At 48.1% G+C, this 20,038-nt stretch overlaps 1 protein-coding gene and 1 long non-coding RNA gene across 2 annotated transcripts; both read right to left on the bottom strand.

Annotated features, from left to right (window-relative positions):
* Window positions 1-938: 938 nt before the first annotated feature.
* On the bottom strand, window positions 939-3,712 carry LOC115115026 (uncharacterized). The gene is made up of 5 exons (XR_010464511.1): window positions 3,569-3,712; window positions 2,887-2,918; window positions 2,708-2,745; window positions 1,918-1,969; window positions 939-1,792 (listed from the first exon to the last, which is right to left on the bottom strand). It is a non-coding gene; the product is annotated as an uncharacterized LOC115115026 (long non-coding RNA).
* Window positions 3,713-4,277: 565 nt separating this feature from the next.
* LOC115115025 (zinc finger protein ZFP2-like) lies at window positions 4,278-9,723 on the bottom strand. The gene is made up of 8 exons (XM_065021392.1): window positions 9,508-9,723; window positions 8,168-9,260; window positions 7,660-7,862; window positions 7,304-7,396; window positions 6,751-6,846; window positions 6,558-6,668; window positions 6,071-6,194; window positions 4,278-5,925 (listed from the first exon to the last, which is right to left on the bottom strand). Exons 2-8 carry the CDS (start codon window positions 8,208-8,210, stop codon window positions 4,463-4,465), a joined length of 2,133 nt encoding a protein of 710 aa, XP_064877464.1. The 5' UTR covers window positions 8,211-9,260; window positions 9,508-9,723; the 3' UTR covers window positions 4,278-4,462.
* Window positions 9,724-20,038: the final 10,315 nt, after the last annotated feature.

Below are 20,038 nucleotides of genomic sequence, written 5' to 3' on the forward strand. Positions count from 1 at the left end.
AAGCAACAAGTTGATGATTGTTTGTGTTCAAGTATTCGAAGCGTTAGTAGAAGACTTTAGCTTGCTACGTCAGATGCCAAATGTCCAAATCAAAACATTTTGACTACAGCGCGTTTACGTTTTCAGCACTAGGCGCTGTCCACTGGCTCATATGTACGAGGCCATACCAGGCTCCATGTGCAACAGTGTTGCAATTGCGACTTTGATGTTATTTCCCTGTAAGTGTGTGTGTGCATACATATTGTAGCCTATTTGCTTCGCATACATGGCTTTAACGTGTGGTGTGTGTGGGAGGGACTTTAAATACCTGTACCTGTTGATTATATACAGGGAAATATTACACATTGTGTCAGCTGAACTTTCAAGTGTTAGCATCTTGACATGTATTTCATGGGGACAGACTCAAACCACATGAAAACTGCATTATTGATTGTATGGTTGGTGAGCCCTGAGTTTGGTTCCAATGCACAGCTTACTCCCCACCCTTGGTCCAAAGGAAAGGAATATGCAACTCCTGAATATTGAAAATCCAAAACCCATATTGAGAAACTCAGGAATGTAACTTCTACACTTTTTTTTTTTAAAGGTTCATATTATTATTATTATTATTATTATTTTTAGACTATCTGAGCTTTCATACAGTGTTGCTTGCTATAATCAATGCTATTATTCTAGAGTAGAACACCATCTGGTGACCTGAATGTATTCTTGGATGGAGTCTTGTTAAACATTCTTTAGTTGTTGGAAAATATCATATCATTATATCTGCACTGCCATTTAACATTCAGTACTTGACTCTATAACTGACATTCATCATTTAACACAACGTTCTGTGTTAAATCCCTTCATAAGGCTTTCATTCAAAATTAAAAACAGTAGTACATGACTTTCATGTTTTTGTTGCTATAGAAACAAACTGCTGACTCACCTTTTAACAACATATTTGTTTAATTAATGCTTTTATGAATTGGCTACACATGTTTGTTTTCTGCATCACCTCCATAAAAAGGGGGCATCCAGTCTACTGGGTGCAGCTTGGCAGAAGTCCATGCCTGGCTAAATCCGCAACTGACCGTAGAATGGTTTCAATCACTAGAGACGTGATCTCCTCCCCTGGATTCTGCTGCCTTTCGGAGAGTCTCTGAACTCCTTCTGTTGATTGTCTTGGCTTCCTGACTTGTGTGGACCCTGAGTCAGTGGATCTGGGACTGGCTGAGCTCACCTTTGAGACAGGTGTGGGAACAGTGGATGTTGGCAAGGCATTTTGGGGGGATGCTGGTTGACTCGGCCCAGAGGAGAGATTGCTCAGTGGTCTCTGAAAGAGAGGAACTCCTCCAACTGTGAACTGACTGAAATCATTACTTGTGGCGTTTGCTGCACATTCTGCTACTTCACGTATGATCGTTACCATTTCCATGGTGAGCCCCAGTTCTTCTAAGAATGAACTGTGTGTGGGGTCCGTCCTGCAACTCTCCATAACACTATCCAACATGGTGATAATTACAGTCCCTGTCAGTCGGATAATTATCAGTTCACAGTCTTCCTCAGTGCAGTCCTGCCATCTTTTTTCCATTTTCCGATTGTCTCCATTTGAAGCTACAGGCAAGAGATTTACTGGGATCACCGCATCAGACAACACCCCCGCACCATACAAATACTTGTTCAGGATGCTTGAGACCCCTCCGCACACTTTTTGGAGAAGGCCCTCTACAGTCTTCCCCAAGATGTTATGTAGGCCTATACCGGAAACATCTTCCTGAGAGAAAGCAGTGGTTGACTGGGCAATGTAGTCCTACAAGTAAATGGAAGATGTATGTTTAAGATGATGCAGGTTCATTAATACAAAGTCAAGGCAAATGTTTATACAGTGAAACCACATACATAGAGCAAAGGTATCGTTCACAATTGATGGCTCACCACAATTTTTCCTGCGTAACGGCGTATCGAGTCATGTGTCGTCTCATTGTTCCTGCAGATATTTGACCATATATGCATTAGTCAGCTATGTGTTAGCTGACTAAACTCCCCTCCATGGTGAAGGACATTTCTGATGAACAGGCTTTGTGGAGAACAGTCTTTGTGGAATTCAGCTCTGACAACATCGATTCGCCCAAGGTCAATTCTTCAAAAAATGTAAATAATGAAATGCTTACCTTGTACCTATGTTTGTCCTCTGTAGTTGCGTGCCTTTATTTGATGAAATCCATACCTTTTCAATACATGTTAATTAAATACAACCGCTGACTGTTTGCTCATTGCTGTTGCTCTGAGATGGCAACTCAGTGAACATGAGCATGTGCCAATTGAATCTTAAGGAAACAGCAGGTGGTTGTATTAGATTAAGGTTTATTGAAAAGGTATGGATTTCAGCAAACAAAGAAAGGCACGCAACTACTGAGGACGAACATAGGTACAAGGTAAGCATTTCATAATATATATATATTTTTACAAGTATTGACTTTTGGCGAATCAATGTAGTCGTAGCTGAATTCCACAAAGACAGACTTGTCTCTGCTTCACTCTGTTGGTGGAGTTCATTAGAAACGTCCTTTACCATAGCTGGGGTTTCATGTGACATTAATGATACTATTAGATAATTCATTAGATTATTTTCTGTGGGAAAAAATGTATATAGGCCTAAATATAGAATTATATATGATATTTAAATAGGATCTATGTGGGCCTCAATTTTCTAATGTAAATTCACCTGGCGTTCTCGATGGTTACAGGGGTTGACCTCTTCTTCTAGTTCCATGTTAAAATAAACAAATACACACACACTCAAGTTAAACACCGTTTGAAACACGACTTCTACAGTAATTTATCCGGTAATAAATTATTGTTTTGTAGCCTTTAAAAATATAGTCTATCTATCAATCGACATACCTTTCTCCCTCTCTTCGGCATTGTTGCAGTTGCTTAGATTCAAAACAAATGGAATACAGTTAACCAGGCAAATGTCGCGTCATAACATGTGGTTTCATTGTATTCCTGGGCTGCACGTTTCGTCATACAATATTGTTTTGAACATTCGTTTGATTCGACTGATGCCCAGCTGAGCATTCTATTTAGTGTGGTCTTGGTGTTGATGAAGATATTGTATGAAGTGCATAACCGTGGCTTGGAAACACAATGACATTTTAAAAAGGAGGAAAATAATTAGTAGGACAAGCTTTTGTCATCATTGTAATGTCGCCAGATTGACTTTATATGCAGTATAACTTTAGCTAGCTAGCTACGATTGAGCATCGACATTTTAGTTAGCTTAACGTTAGCACTGCTAGCTTTTTCTGTCGAACTTTGCTAGCTCATGATGACAACACTGCCATTTCTCAAGTAAACTTGACATCATAATGATGCCAATTTTGTTTTCTACAAATGTTGTTTACTTTAGCAATGTCATTAGCCCCAGTTCAGAAAGACTGAGCATCAGTTGGACATCAATATGATGCGGCATCTGTGCAACCCATGAATAGCTAGCTACATTATGTTTTGACAGAATCATAAAATAAAGGGATTTTGTAGAACCTTGTTTTGTAAAGTTTACAGGCGAGATGTTAATCGTCACCTGAATTTTGTCGCCAGACACGACTCGATCTCCACCAGTAGGTGTCAGTAGCTCGTTAGACTCCAGGGGTGTGTTCAGTTAGGTTAAACGTTTACGCTGCGTGACGGTTGTAGTGAACGACACGATAACCCCACCGCCGATAATAAATGGTATACTTTATTAAGAAAAGTTCAGTTGTAATAAAATACTTCATAATGAACCATAGTATTTTCTCATATTAAAAGACGGATGACCTAAGCATTCTAAATCATGTTTGAATACATGTCCATCCTTGATATGGTTTATGCCATTAACAGAAAAAGCCTTAGTATATCAGAAAGCATATTTGTGTAGTGTTAGAATTTAATTTTGTCAACTCAACCTCAAATTATAATTACCTAACCAAACCTTACCATTGTGCCCAATGATAATTTAAATCATTGGTTGCTTATTTCAACATTTCTCACATGACTGTTGCTTTAACCTCAAAGGGGTATCTTTCCACTTCTAATTATTTCACACGAATCTTGCTTGGTGCAGTACTTCATAACGAAACAGAAAAGCCATCTGATCAGGGAGGGCGCACCATATTGTTTTTCAGTTGACTAGTTTATGGGCAGTGGGCTGATCGAACAGGTCTACTGTTGGAAAATGTGTGTGTACAACATTTGTGTTGAAATGTTAACAGGGAAATACAAGAGATGAGCCAAGAAAAATTCCACACCAAGTGTTAAAATAAAATGTTTAATGTGAATTAAAGGCATAATTGTATTTTTTAATAGAGCATGTTGTAAGGCTGAGTTTTAGTAAAATGCATATATTTTGTGTCCTCATACTATTCAGTAATGCAGTCCATAAACATGATTTGGAAAATAAATTAATATACATTACTTTTTTCGAAGGTTCTTGCCATGATTACACACCTTTCCCTATGTGAGTGCGCAGGTGCCTTTTGAGACGCGTTGAGGTGGAGAAGCACTTTTTACACAACATACAGGAGTATGGGCGCTCTCCTGTGTGTGTCCGCAGATGCATGGTCAGGTCTGACGAACACCTAAACCTCCGTTCACAGACCGAGCACGGGTATGGCCGCTCCCCTGTGTGTATTCGCCTGTGGAGGAGCAGCTCCCCAGAGGTAAGGAAGGTCTTGCCACACTGAGTGCACTGATGCGGTCTCTCCCCTGTGTGCATCAGGTTGTGTCTTATGAGGGAAGTAGACTTGGCAAACTCCTTCCCACAGTGTGCGCAAGAGAACGGTCGCTCCCCTGTGTGGGTATTCATGTGTTCACTCTGTGCACGCTTGGTTTTGAAGCTCTTGGGACACTGAGAGCAAGAGAATGGTCTGAAGTCGCTGTGGCTGCGTTGGTGTCTTACCAGCTCCCCATGTGTTAAGAAGGTCTTCTGACAGATGGTGCAGAGGTATGGCCTCTCCCCTGTATGAATCCTCTCGTGTCTCGTCAGGCCCGCGAGCTGAGTAAAACTTTTCTCGCAGAAGGAGCACTGGAAAGGCCTCTGCCCGTTGTGAATCAGTTGGTGTCTGTTCAGTATCTGTAACTGGGTGAAACTCTTGCCGCACTCCGGGCACGGGTACGGCCGCTCCTTGGTGTGGATTTGCCGGTGCTTGTTCAGCAGCCACACGTGAGTGAAGCCCTTGCCGCACTCTGCGCAGGGGAAGGGTCTCTCTCCGGTGTGCTTCATCTGATGTCTCCTCAGGTCAGACGGGCGGCCGTAGATCTTCTCGCACTGGGAACACTTGTAATGGCGATTCACCACGTGGGTTTGCCTATGCTTCAGCCGCTCTAGTACGGTGTCAAAGCTAGCCCCACATTTCTGACACTTGTACTGACCACTCCCTTTGTCGTTTGGCTCCTCCTGTTGCTCTGTGGACTGTAGTGGGGGATCAGCACTCTGGCCACAAGGCGTTCTGGTGAAGTGCAGGGACAGTAGGCCCAGTTGGGTGAACCCCTTGCCACATTGAGGGCAGATATATGGGCGTTCCCCGGTGTGAATCCGCTGATGCCTCGTCAGATCCCAGGAGTTTTTGAAACCCTTGTCGCACTCCTTGCAGGTGTACGGACGCTCCCCTGTGTGAATGCGCTGGTGCCTGGTCACGTCTGATGAGCGAGTGAAAGTCTTTCCACACTCGTGGCATGTGTGAGCGCCGGGTTCAGAGCTTGCGTGGATGGGGAAAGGCTTGGGGAATTCAGGACGGGGGAACTTTTTCCTGGGAAGCGCTGGGTTCTCTTCAGTTTTCTGGAGCTTGCTGTACTCCTCTGGGTGATTTCGCTCAATGTGCTGGAGCAGGTAGGATTCCTGCATGTGAAAGAATGGGCACTGGGAACAGGCAAAGACCTGGGAAGACATCTCAACGGTGTGACCTGAAGGAATACAATGGGAAAAGGAGACTAATAATGTGACAGAGGCAGCACAAGCATTAGGTGGTTGTTTTTACAGGGCATACCACAGTCTCCACATTTTATTATATGTAGTAACAGAGAAAGACATTCAATATTTCCTCCTTACTCTGAGTGCCCAAGTTCTCAAGACATGTGTGGTGTTGCAGCAGGGATTTCAGGTCCTCAGGTTGAGAGAGGGCCTGCAAACACTCCTCCAGGACAGAGGGAGCAGAACTGAGCCATGACACCGTCTATAGGAGCAGAGATGCAAACACGTGAGTGACAATATGCTGGAAAGTTTACATGTTTTTTTTCACACTGGGGAATGTTTCAAAATGCTAGGCCCATTTCAAGAACAGCAGAGAAGCCGGTGGCTAGCACCTCAGCTAACAGCGTGGCCCCAGAGTGGCTATAAGGCAGAGGTTATGTGCAGAAAGTGACAGTACAGCTTGGATATCTTCTCCTAATAAGATACAGAAGATATTACCCTCCTATAACTTAACCAGTCTAAATGTTGCCATCATGGTCAGCACTGCAGGATTTTCCCAATACAATAACAGAAGGGGACTTGAACCCAGCTGAAGGTGACCTAGTGAGGTGTTACTTTGTGCTACCTGTCCAAGGTCTGGTACTGGCAATATCTTCTCCAGTTTAGAAAGGAATTCCCACACAAGTAGTTGCATATCTGTGTCATAGCTGGCGCCGTACTCCGTCGGAAACACCTCCTGGAATCAAGATAGATGGGGATATAATTGGTGTAGGGTGAAGAGAGAGAGAGACCTTAACATATGATGGAGGCAGACTGACCTGGAAGAAGTGTTCTCTCTCTGCTGGGTCTTTCAGCAAAGTCTGGATGAGCTCCAGGAAGATGGCCTCTTCTGCATCTACCTCAGCATCTCCACTCTGTGAAATAGAACTTATCAGTGATAAGGGAACAGTAAACCACTGTCACCCACCACTGAAAATAAGAGGGAGCAACACTGCAGTCCTTGATGGCCTTGACATATAGGAACAAGCACTGGAAATTAGCGCAAGCTAACTGGTGCAAAGGAACTGACGGTTGTTTATTCATTTTGTCAATGTTTTAATTCTCTCTTATCCTAGGCAAATACGTGATTTAAATAAGCACATTTCAAATGATAGGAATGGCAAAGGCGGTTCCATAAAGACCAGGGGCCATATACATCAAGCATCTCAAAGTAAGCCGATTTAGGATCAGTTAAGCATTTTATATCACAATGAAAAGGATTACAAGGACAGGGGGGACCTGATCCTAGATCAGCACTCCTCCTTCGAGAAGTTTGATTCATACGGCCCCATGCCAAATTGAAGTTGTTCTCCACAGAGTATCATTACTTACCCCTGTGTGTCCAGGGGGGCGAATTCTGTCCAGGTGGGGTTGGATGATCTGGATATCAGCTGTATGATCAGTGGAACACAACTCTAGTATCACCTGAAAGGAATAACAGCACCCAACAAATGATGACCACTGACAGAACCTGAGCAATCAGGACAATAGACAGAACCCAACTGATCAGGACCATGGACAACCCCCATGCAATCAGGAAAATGGACAGAACCTAACTAATCAGCAGCTACATAAAGCCAAGATAAAGAAATACCGTTTTAATCAGAGATGGCTCTAAACACACTGTCCAAACTACTGCTGTTAGGGGTTCCAGTTTACAAAAACAACATCCTGTATTCGCCACTAACCCTTGTTCGCAGCCGCAGAAGAAGCTTGGCCCTCTGTTTCTCATTCAACAGGTCTGGAACTGTCGCTGTCACAAGGCCGACGAACTCCTCTAGTTTCTCATAATCCATGACATCTCTTCGTTGCGCTACTTGCCACATGGCCGCAGAGAGCAGCCTCAGAGGTGGTATCAACAGGCGCAAAGAGGATAACGGGAGGAAGATATCTACGGGCAAAAATTGGTCATTGAGTTTAGTGAGAGAGACGAGACAATCTTGGGACAATAATTATTGGTAGTGCGGGTTAGGAGGCATAACGTTACATTGCCGCATAACTTGAGTAGACGCTAGCAAATAAAGATGTAGCTAAAATGTGAATCAGTGGCCCAAATATTTTATCTATTCGATCCATCTTCTAGTAGCTAGTCTACCCCAATGGCTGGTCCACCATAGACAGCCTGTATCTTTGCTAGAACTAACAGTAGCCGCAAGTTGCTAGCCAACGTTAGCTGGGTACTTATTTTAAACGAACCTGCATTCTCCACTGGTTTTGTCGTGACACAGATTTCCATCATTATGGATAATGGAGTTGTGACTTATATAACTTTAATTAACTAGTTTGGTTTATATTAAACACAGAAAGACATTTGGGAGTATAATAGTTTAGCTTATTCACTATCTGGCAGGCTAGCGTCCTTCCTCTTCTTTTTTTTTTTTTATCTTCCGGGAAAGTTTTCTTCCTCTCTGGTCCATCAATGGGAAAAGGCGCTTATACTGCCACCTACCGACCATACATTGGCACGACTCTGGTGTAAACTTCCAGCTGTCTTTATTTACTGTGCTACTACAAAAACAAACTATATATTTGTATAAAACATGTCAAAATTATAGTAAATCTGATTCCCCTATGCACATCTCAGAATGTGACAGAAAAAAACATGTTTATTTAGGGATTTACATAGGTTTATCTCATAGTGTACATCACTTTTATTCCAGACAACATGGAATTACAGATCTCTGGTTTATGCCGATGTAGTTTCAGTAGGATCTTTGTTCAATAGACCGGGAATACATCTCTTTCCCCTTATTGCTGTAATCTTGTTCCAATCATCATGTTTAGGTGGCTCAATCAAGTCACCTTCTCTCAATCGTCTCATATCCAAATCAGACATACACATTTTAGAGAGAGCACACTTTAATCCACTAGCTACATGTTAACCTGCAGTTCTTGTGACATTGCAGTCATTTAGCAGCCACTTTTATCCAGAGTGAGGTGTTGTCTTGAAGTTGAGTTTCACATTTCAAGTAGTCAGACTGCCACAAATCATTGTCTTGATTTCAACAACAGGCATATTCAAATGTTATGGTCTCAAAATTTTGCTATTTTCTGGACATACTGAAAAATACTGGTAAATATTCCATATAATACCACAATGTGGGCAGTTAAAAACAACACATAGGCCTAACAAAGGAAGACATCCAATATAATTTGAACACCAATCTGGTCGAGGGGTGTAAACCTTATACCTCAGTGGTGTAAACACTCCTTTTTAAAGATCATTTCAGCCAACAGGGGGTCATGGTTAAAGGGGGCGGCACTTCAAGTGTAGAATTCCAAGTCACTCCTGCAAGGGATACAATTCAATAATGTATTAATAACCTTGAATACACATGTTCTGGTGCGCAACCAGATACAAAAAGTGGTATTTGTATATATATTTTTTAATATGATGAATTAGCTAACTTTAAAATACACAGGGTGTGCCCAAACACAACTAACTTAACTGACACTCTCACTTCCTTAGCCACCATAGCTAGCAAGTCTAACTTGTAGCTAGCTATCTGGGGTTTTGCAGTGGTACTCAAACTTACCATTTTAGCTAGGGAACTATGAAATACATAACGAGGAAAAATGCGATGTCAAACATCACAAACAGCCAAAAGTCAAACCAGTATGAGTGTTTTGGTAAAGATACCAAAGCGCCTTTCGTGTCCAAACTCTCTTCCGAGCCCATTTTCAGGAAGTGTGTGGACGAAAAGCACCGTCCAGTGCTATCGTAGCCCTGCCTATTTCTTACTCTTTGCCTCAACCTAGTGGCTTCTTCTTCGAGATTTAACGGCGGTTGGCATCCAATTTGTTGCATTACCGCCACCTACTAGACTGGAGTACAACTCCCTTATACTTTGCTTGAAAAATAAAAATGTACTAAATAAATACCCTACCATCTAACATTACACTCACACATAAAAACAATCTATAATAAATTAACACCACCCTACTCCACATGTATTTATTCCTACCTCATTCCATCATCCTGAAAGGATGGGACATCACCACTTAACACATCCTGTAACTCTTCTGCTGTCAAGTCTCACACACCCAATTACCTCTCTGCAGCTGCCACCACAATGTCAATTTTATGCAACTTCCGTTCCATCCCTGCAGTACAGTTGATAACCATTGCTATAAATGCTAAAAATTCAATCTTACTGAAACTTATATCACTTTCTGTACTGGTATATCTCTACAACTCTCACCACTCCTCCCTCTGTACTGGTATGTTTCTACAACTCTCACCACTCCTCCTCCTTAACCCATCTTCCTCTACTTTCTTCACTGCCTCAGCATATGACAACTTCTGTACTACTCTAACCCTAGAAACCTCAACCTGCCATGTCTGATCCCCAGCTCCATGGGTACCCCTACAATAAACACATTCCACTACTTTCCCCAATACTACACATTCCTTTGTCTCATGCCCTTCTGGACACTTCTCACACCTTGGACCCTCCCTCCTACACACTGCTGTCTCCTGTCCTTCTGGACACTTCTCACACCTTGGACCTCCCCTCCTACACACTGCTGTCTCCTGCCCTTCTGGACACTTCTCACACCTTGGACCTCCCCTCCTACACACTGCTGTCTCCTGCCCTTCTGGACACTTCTCACACCTTGGACCTCCCCTCCTACACACTGCTGTCTCCTGTCCTTCTGGACACTTCTCACACCTTGGACCTCCCCTCCTACACACTGCTGTCTCATGTCCTTCTGGACACTTCTCACACCTTGGACCTCCCCTCCTACACACTGCTGTCTCATGTCCTTCTGGACACTTCTCACACCTTGGACCTCCCCTCCTACACACTGCTGTCTCATGTCCTTCTGGACACTTCTCACACCTTGGACCTCCCCTCCTACACACTGCTGTCTCATGTCCTTCTGGACACTTCTCACCTTCTGGACACTTGGACCTCCCCTCCTACACACTGCTGTCTCATGTCCTTCTGGACACTTCTCACACCTTGGACCTCCTCCTACACACTGCTGTCTCATGTCCTTCTGGACACTTCTCACACCTTGGACCTCCCCTCCTACACACTGCTGTCTCATGTCCTTCTGGACACTTCTCACACCTGTCCCCTCCTACACACTGCTGTCTCCTGTCCTTCTGGACACTTCTCACACCTTGGACCTCCCCCTACACACTGCTGTCTCATGTCCTTCTGGACACTTCTCACACCTTGGACCTCCCCTCCTACACACTGCTGTCTCATGTCCTTCTGGACACTTCTCACACCTTGGACCTCCCCTCCTACACACTGCTGTCTCATGTCCTTCTGGACACTTCTCACACCTTGGACCTCCCCTCCTACACACTGCTGTCTCCTGTCCTTCTGGACACTTCTCACACCTTGGACCTCCCCTCCTACACACTGCTGTCTCCTGTCCTTCTGGACACTTCTCACACCTTGGACCTCCCCTCCTACACACTGCTGTCTCCTGCCCTTCTGGACACTTCTCACACCTTGGACCTCCCCTCCTACCACCTTCTGGACACTTCTCACACCTTGGACCTCCCCTCCTACACACTGCTGTCTCTGGACACTTCTGGACACTTCTCACACCTTGGACCTCCCCTCCTACACACTGCTGTCTCATGTCCTTCTGGACACTTCTCACACCTTGGACCTCCCCTCCTACACACTGCTGTCTCATGTCCTTCTGGACACTTCTCACACCTTGGACCTCCCCTCCTACACACTGCTGTGTCCTTCTGGACACTGTCCTTCTGCTGACACTTCTGGACACTTCTTGGACCTCCCCTCCTACACACTGCTGTCACATGTCTTTCTGGACACTTCTCACACCTTGGACCTCCCTCCTACACACTGCTGTCTCCTGTCCTTCTGGACACTTCTCACACCTTGGACCTCCCCTCCTACACACTGCTGTCTCCATGTCCTTCTGGACACTTCTCACACCTTGGACCTCCCTCCTACACACTGCTGCCACATGTCCTTCTGGACACTTCTCACACCTTGGACCTCCCCTCCTACACACTGCTGTCTCATGTCCTTCTGGACACTTCTCACACCTTGGACCTCCCCTCCTACACACTGCTGCCACATGTCCTTCTGGACACTTCTCACACCTTGGACCTCCCCTCCTACACACTGCTGTCTCCTGTCCTTCTGGACACTTCTCACACCTTGGACCTCCCCTCCTACACACTGCTGTCTCCTGTCCTTCTGGACACTTCTCACACCTTGGACCTCCCCTCCTACACACTGCTGTCTCATGTCCTTCTGGACACTTCTCACACCTTGGACCTTGGACCTCCCCTCCTACACACTGCTGTCTCATGTCCTTCTGGACACTTCTCACACACTTGGACCTCCCCTCCTACACACTGCTGTCTCCATGTCCTTCTGGACACTTCTCACACCTTGGACCTCCCTCCTCATGTCCTTCTGGACACACTGGACCTCCCTCCTCCACTGCTGTCTGTCCTTCTGGACACTTCTCACACCTTGGACCTCCCCCTACACACTGCTGTCTCATGTCCTTCTGGACACTTCTCCCCTCCTACACACTTGTCTCCATGACCTCCTCCCCTCCTACACACTGCTGTCTCATGTCCTTCTGGACACTTCTCACACCTTGGACCTCCCCTCCTACACACTGCTGTCTCCATGTCCTTCTGGACACTTCTCACACCTTGGACCTCCTCCTACACACTGCTGTCCACATGTCCTTCTGGACACTTCTCACACCTTGGACCTCCCCTCCTACACACTGCTGTCTCACATGTCCTTCTGGACACTTCTCACACCTTGGACCTCCCCTCCTACACACTGCTGTCTCACACACTTCTCACACCTTGGACCTCCCCTCCTACACACTGCTGCCTGTCCTTCTGGACACTTCTCACACCTTGGACCTCCCCTCCTACACACCTACACACTGCTGCCACATGTCCTTCTGGACACTTCTCACACCTTGGACACTTCTCCTCACCACTGCTGTCTCATGTCTCCTGGACACTTCCACACACCTGCTGCTGCCACATGTCCTTCTGGACACTTCTCACACCTTGGACTCCCTCCTACACACTGCTGCCACATGTCCTTCTGGACACTTCTCACACATGTCCTTCTGTCCTTCTGCACACTTCTCACACCTTGGACCTCCCCTCCTACACACTGCTGTCTCCTGTCCTTCTGGACACTTCTCACACCTTGGACCTCCCCTCCTACACACTGCTGTCTCATGTCCTTCTGGACACTTCTCACCTTGGACCTCCCCTCCTGCTGTCTCATGTCCTTCTGGACACTTCTCACACCTTGGACCTCCCCCTCCTCCTACACTGCTGTCTCATGTCCTTCTGGACACTTCTCACACCTTGGACCTCCCCTCCTACACACTGCTGTCTCCTGTCCTTCTGGACACTTCTCACACCTTGGACCTCCCCTCCCCTCACACTGCTGTCTCACTGTCCTTCTGGACACTTCTCACACCTTGGACCTCCCCTCCTACACACTGCTGTCTCCTGTCCTTCTGGACACTTCTCACACCTTGGACCTCCCCTCCTACACACTGCTGTCTCCTGTCCTTCTGGACACTTCTCACACCTGCCTCCCCTCCTACACACTGCTGTCTCATGTCCTTCTGGACACTTCTCACACCTTGGACCTCCCCTCCTACACACTGCTGTCTCCTGTCCTTCTGGACACTTCTCACACCTTGGACCTCCCCTCCTACACACTGCTGTCTCATGTCCTTCTGGACACTTCTCACACCTTGGACCTCCCCTCCTACACACTGCTGCCAGATGTCCTTCTGGACACTTCTCACACCTTGGACCTCCCCTCCTACACACTGCTGTCTCCTGTCCTTCTGGACACTTCTCACACCTTGGACCTCCCCTCCTACACACTGCTGTCTCATGTCCTTCTGGACACTTCTCACACCTTGGACCTCCCCTCCTACACACTGCTGTCTCATGTCCTTCTGGACACTTCTCACACCTTGGACCTTCCCTCCTACACACTGCTGTCTCATGTCCTTCTGGACACTTCTCACACCTTGGACCTCCCCTCCTACACACTGCTGTCTCCTGTCCTTCTGGACACTTCTCACACCTTGGACCTCCCCCCCTACACACTGCTGCCACATGTCCTTCTGGACACTTCTCACACCTTGGACCTCCCCTCCTACACACTGCTGCCACATGTCCTTCTGGACACTTCTCACACCTTGGACCTCCCCTCCTACACACTGCTGCCACATGTCCTTCTGGACACTTCTCACACCTTGGACCTCCCCTCCTACACTGCTGCCACATGTCCTTCTGGACACTTCTGGACCTCCCCTCCTACACACTGCTGTCCCTTCTGGACACTTCTCACACCTTGGACCTCCCCTCCTACACACTGCTGTCACATGTCTTTCTGGACACTTCTGGACACTTCTCACACCTTGGACCTCCCCTCCTACACACTGCTGTCTCCTGTCCTTCTGGACACTTCTCACACCTTGGACCTCCCCTCCTTCACACTGCTGTCTACATGTCCTTCTGGACACTTCTCACACCTTGGACCTCCCCTCCTACACACTGCTGCCACATGTCCTTCTGGACACTTCTCACACCTTGGACCTCCCCTCCTACACACTGCTGTCTCATGTTCTTCTGGACACTTCTCACACCTTGGACCTCCCCTCCTACACACTGCTGCCACATGTCCTTCTGGACACTTCTCACATCTTGGACCTCCCCTCCTACACACTGCTGTCTCCTGTCCTTCTGGACACTTCTCACACCTTGGACCTCCCCTCCTACACACTGCTGTCTCATGTCCTTCTGGACACTTCTCACACCTTGGACCTCCCCTCCTACACACTGCTGTCTCCTGTCCTTCTGGACACTTCTCACACCTTGGACCTCCCCTCCTCCTCCTACACACTGCTGTCTCCTGTCCTTCTGGACACTTCTCACACCTTGCTGTCTCATGTCCTTCTGGACACTTCTCACACCTTGGACCTCCCCTCCTACACACTGCTGTCTCCTGTCCTTCTGGATACTTCTCACACCTTGGACCTCCCCTCCTACACACTGCTGCCACATGTCCTTCTGGACACTTCTCACACCTTGGACCTCCCCTCCTACACACTGCTGTCTCGTGTCCTTCTGGACACTTCTCACACCTTGGACCTCCCCTCCTACACACTGCTGTCTCCTGTCCTTCTGGACACTTCTCACACCTTGGACCTCCCCTCCTACACACTGCTGCCACATGTCCTTCTGCACACTTCTCACACCTTGGACCTCCCCTCCTACACACTGCTGTCTCCTGTCCTTCTGGACACTTCTCACACATTGGACCTCCCCTCCTACACACTGCTGCCACATGTCCTTCTGCACACTTCTCACACCTTGGACCTCCCCTCCTACACACTGCTGTCTCCTGTCCTTCTGGACACTTCTCACACCTTGACCTCCCCTCCTACACTGCTGTCTCCTGTCCATCTGGACACTTCTCACACCTTGGACCTCCCTCCTACACACTGCTGCCACATGTCCTTCTGCACACTTCTCACACCTTGGACCTCCCCTCCTACACACTGCTGTCTCCTGTCCTTCTGGACACTTCTCACACCTTGGACCTCCCCTCCTACACACTGCTGCCACATGTCCTTCTGCACACTTCTCACACCTTGGACCTCCCCCTACACACTGCTGTCTCCTGTCCTTCTGGACACTTCTCACACCTCCTCCTGCTGTCTCATGTCCTTCTGGACCTCCCTCCTACACACTGCTGTCTCCTGTCCTTCTGGACACTTCTCACACCTTGGACCTCCCCCCCTACACACTGCTGCCACATGTCCTTCTGGACACTTCTCACACCTTGGACCTCCCCTCCTACACACTGCTGCCACATGTCCTTCTGGACACTTCTGGACACTTCTCACACCTTGGACCTCCCCTCCTACACACTGCTGCCACATGTCCTTCTGGACACTTCTCACACCTTGGACCTCCCTCCTACACACTGCTGCCACATGTCCTTCTGGACACTTCTCACACCTTGGACCTCCTCCTACACACTGCTGTAACATGTCCTTCTGGACACTTCTCACACCTCCTCCCCTCCTACACACTGCTGTCTCATGTCCTTCTGGACACTTCTGGACACTTCTCACACCTGGACCTCCCCTCCTACACACTGCTGTAACATGTCCTTCTGGACACTTCTCACACCTTGGACCTCCCCTCCTACACACTGCTGTCACATGTCTTTCTGGACACTTCTGGACACTTCTCACACCTTGGACCTCCCCTCCTACACACTGCTGTCTCCTGTCCTTCTGGACACTTCTCACACCTTGGACCTCCCCTCCTTCACACTGCTGTCTCCTGCCCTTCTGGACACTTCTCACACCTTGGACCTCCCCTCCTACACACTGCTGCCACATGTCCTTCTGGACACTTCTCACACCTTGGACCTCCCCTCCTACACACTGCTGTCTCATGTTCTTCTGGACACTTCTCACACTGCTGTCTCATGTCCTGGCACCTTGGACCTCCCCTCCTACACACTGCTGTCTCACATGTCCTTCTGGACACTTCTCACATCTTGGACCTCCCCTCCTACACACTGCTGTCTCCTGTCCTTCTGGACACTTCTCACACCTTGGACCTCCCCTCCTACACACTGCTGTCTCATGTCCTTCTGGACACTTCTCACACCTTGACCTCCTCCTACACACTGCTGTCTCCTGTCCTTCTGGACACTTCTCACACCTTGGACCTCCCCTCCTACACACTGCTGTCTCATGTCCTTCTGGACACTTCTCACACCTTGGACCTCCCCTCCTACACACTGCTGTCTCCTGTCCTTCTGGACACTTCTCACACCTTGGACCTCCCCTCCTACACACTGCTGCCACATGTCCTTCTGGACACTTCTCACACCTTGGACCTCCCCTCTACACACTGCTGTCTCGTGTCCTTCTGGACACTTCTCACACCTTGGACCTCCTCCTACACACTGCTGTCTCCTGTCCTTCTGGACACTTCTCACACCTTGGACCTCCCCTCCTACACACTGCTGCCACATGTCCTTCTGCACACTTCTCACACCTTGGACCTCCCCTCCTACACACTGCTGTCTCCTGTCCTTCTGGACACTTCTCACACATTGTCCTCCTCTGCTGCCACATGTCCTTCTGCACACTTCTCACACCTTGGACCTCCCCTCCTACACACTGCTGTCTCATGTCCTTCTGGACACTTCTCACACCTTGGACCTCCCCTCCTACACACTGCTGTCTCATGTCCTTCTGGACACTTCTCACACCTTGGACCTCCCCTCCTACACACTGCTGTCACATGTCCTTCTGGACACTTCTCACACCTTGGACCTCCTACACACTGCTGCCACATGTCCTTCTGCTCCCCTCCTACACACTGCCACATGTCCTTCTGGACACTTCTCACACCTTGGACCTCCCCTCCTACACACTGCTGTCCACATGTCCTTCTGGACACTTCTCACACCTTGGACCTCCCTCCTACACACTGCTGCCACATGTCCTGGACTGGACACTTCTCACACCTTGACCTCCCCTCCTACACACTGCTGTAACATGTCCTTCTGGACACTTCTCACACCTTGGACCTCCACTCCTACACACTGCTGTCACATGTCTTTCTGGACACTTCTGGACACTTCTCACACCTTGGACCTCCCTCCTACACACTGCTGTCTCACACTTCTCACACCTTGTCCTTCCTTCTGCTGTCTCCTGCCCTTCTGGACACTTCTCACACCTTGGACCTCCCCTCCTACACACTGCTGCCACATGTCCTTCTGGACACTTCTCACACCTTGGACCTCCCCTCCTGACACTGCTGTCTCATGTCACTTCTGGACACTTCTCACACCTTGGACCTCCCCTCCTACACACTGCTGTCTCCTGTCCTTCTGGACACTTCTCACACCTTGGACCTCCCCTCCTACACACTGCTGTCTCATGTCCTTCTGGACACTTCTCACACCTTGGACCTCCCCTCCTACACACTGCTGTCTCCTGTCCTTCTGGACACTTCTCACACCTTGGACCTCCCCTCCTACACACTGCTGTCTCATGTCCTTCTGGACACTTCTCACACCTTGGACCTCCCCTCCTACACACTGCTGTCTCCTGTCCTTCTGGATACTCTCTCACACCTTGGACCTCCCCTCCTCCCCTCCTACACACTGCTGTCTCATGTCCTTCTGGACACTTCTCACACCTTGGACCTCTCCTCCTACACACTGCTGTCTCATGTCCTTCTGGACACTTCTCACACCTTGGACCTCCCCTCCTACACACTGCTGTCACATGTCCTTCTGGACACTTCTCACACCTTGGACCTCCCCTCCTACACACTGCTGCCACATGTCCTTCTGGACACTTCTCACACCTTGGACCTCCCCTCCTACACACTGCTGTCTGTCCTTCTGTGTCCTTCTGGACACTCCATCTCCCCTCCTACACACTGCTGTCTCCATGTCTGGACACTTCTCACACCTTGGACCTCCCCTCCTACACACTGCTGCCACATGTCCTTCTGCACACTTCTCACACCTTGGACCTCCCCTCCTACACACTGCTGTCTCCTGTCCTTCTGGACACTTCTCACACCTTGGACCTCCCCTCCTACACACTGCTGCCACATGTCCTTCTGCACACTTCTCACACCTTGGACCTCCCCTCCTCCCCTCCTACACACTGCTGTCTCCTGTCCTTCTGGACACTTCTCACACCTTGGACCTCCCCTCCTACACACTGCTGTCACATGTCCTTCTGGACACTTCTCACACCTTGGACCTCCCCTCCTACACACTGCGGCCACATGTCCTTCTGGATACTTCTCACACCTTGGACCTCCCCTCCTGCTGTCTCACCATCTGGACACTGCTGTCTCATGTCCTTCTGGACACTTCTCACACACTTCTCACACCTTGGACCTCCCCTCCTACACACTGCTGTCTCATGTCCTTCTGGACACTTCTCACACCTTGTCTCATGTCCTTCTGGACACTTCTCACACCTTGGACCTCCTCCTACACACTGCTGCCACATGTCCTTCTGGACACTTCTGGACACTTCTGTCCTTCTGACACCTTGGACCTCCCCTCCTACACACTGCTGTCTCATGTCCTTCTGGACACTTCTCACACCTTGGACCTCCCCCTCCACTGCTGCCACATGTCCTTCTGGACTTGCCACATGTCCTTCTGGACACTTCCCCTACCTCCCCTCCTACACTGCTGTCTCATGTCCTTCTGGACACTTCTCACACCTTGGACCTCCCCTCCTACACACTGCTGCCTCATGTCCATCTGGACACTTCTCACACCTTGGACCTCCCCTCCTACACACTGCTGTCACCTGTCCGTCTGGATACTTCTCACACCTTGGACCTCCCCTCCTACACACTGCTGTCTCATGTCCATCAGCTTGACACCTGTAACATTGTAATGTATTCGGCACATACACGTGTACAGGATAACTTACAGTATATATCCTAACTTCACTTTGTCGGGCAAAGACTCAACTTCAGAACTCAAAAGAACAGACAATGACTCTTCTGTTTCCCCACTCTCACCACCCTGTCTGCATCGCATCAAACGACGAGCATCACAAACACCGGGAATCTTTCCCTTCAGCTGGTCAACTTTTATATTTACTGCTACCCCAGTTATCACTCCTTTCATTGGTGACCTTTTCTTGAGAGCAAAACAATTCACTTTTCTTTACCCCTATTGGTTTTACTCTGAGCGCCTTCTCCCTCTGACCAACAGAAACACAAACAATTATCACTGGACCACTTCTGGTTACCCTCACTGATTCCACATTACCCAACTCTTTTTTTCACCCACCGTGAAAACACAAATGAATCAGCCAAAAGGCAAGAGTCCACTTTTTCCATAAACTTTCTCCTGATCCTCGGTGCATACCTCGGTCCCCGATAACTTCACCACACCTACCACCTCCGATACTTCACCCTCATTCACTTCCATTTCTCCTCCTGTCTTCAGCTCCCTCTGCTTACACTTTCTACCATTCTTTAAC

This window comes from Oncorhynchus nerka, linkage group LG8 (genome assembly GCF_034236695.1).
Source record: "Oncorhynchus nerka isolate Pitt River linkage group LG8, Oner_Uvic_2.0, whole genome shotgun sequence".
Classification (NCBI taxonomy): Eukaryota; Metazoa; Chordata; class Actinopteri; order Salmoniformes; family Salmonidae; genus Oncorhynchus; species Oncorhynchus nerka.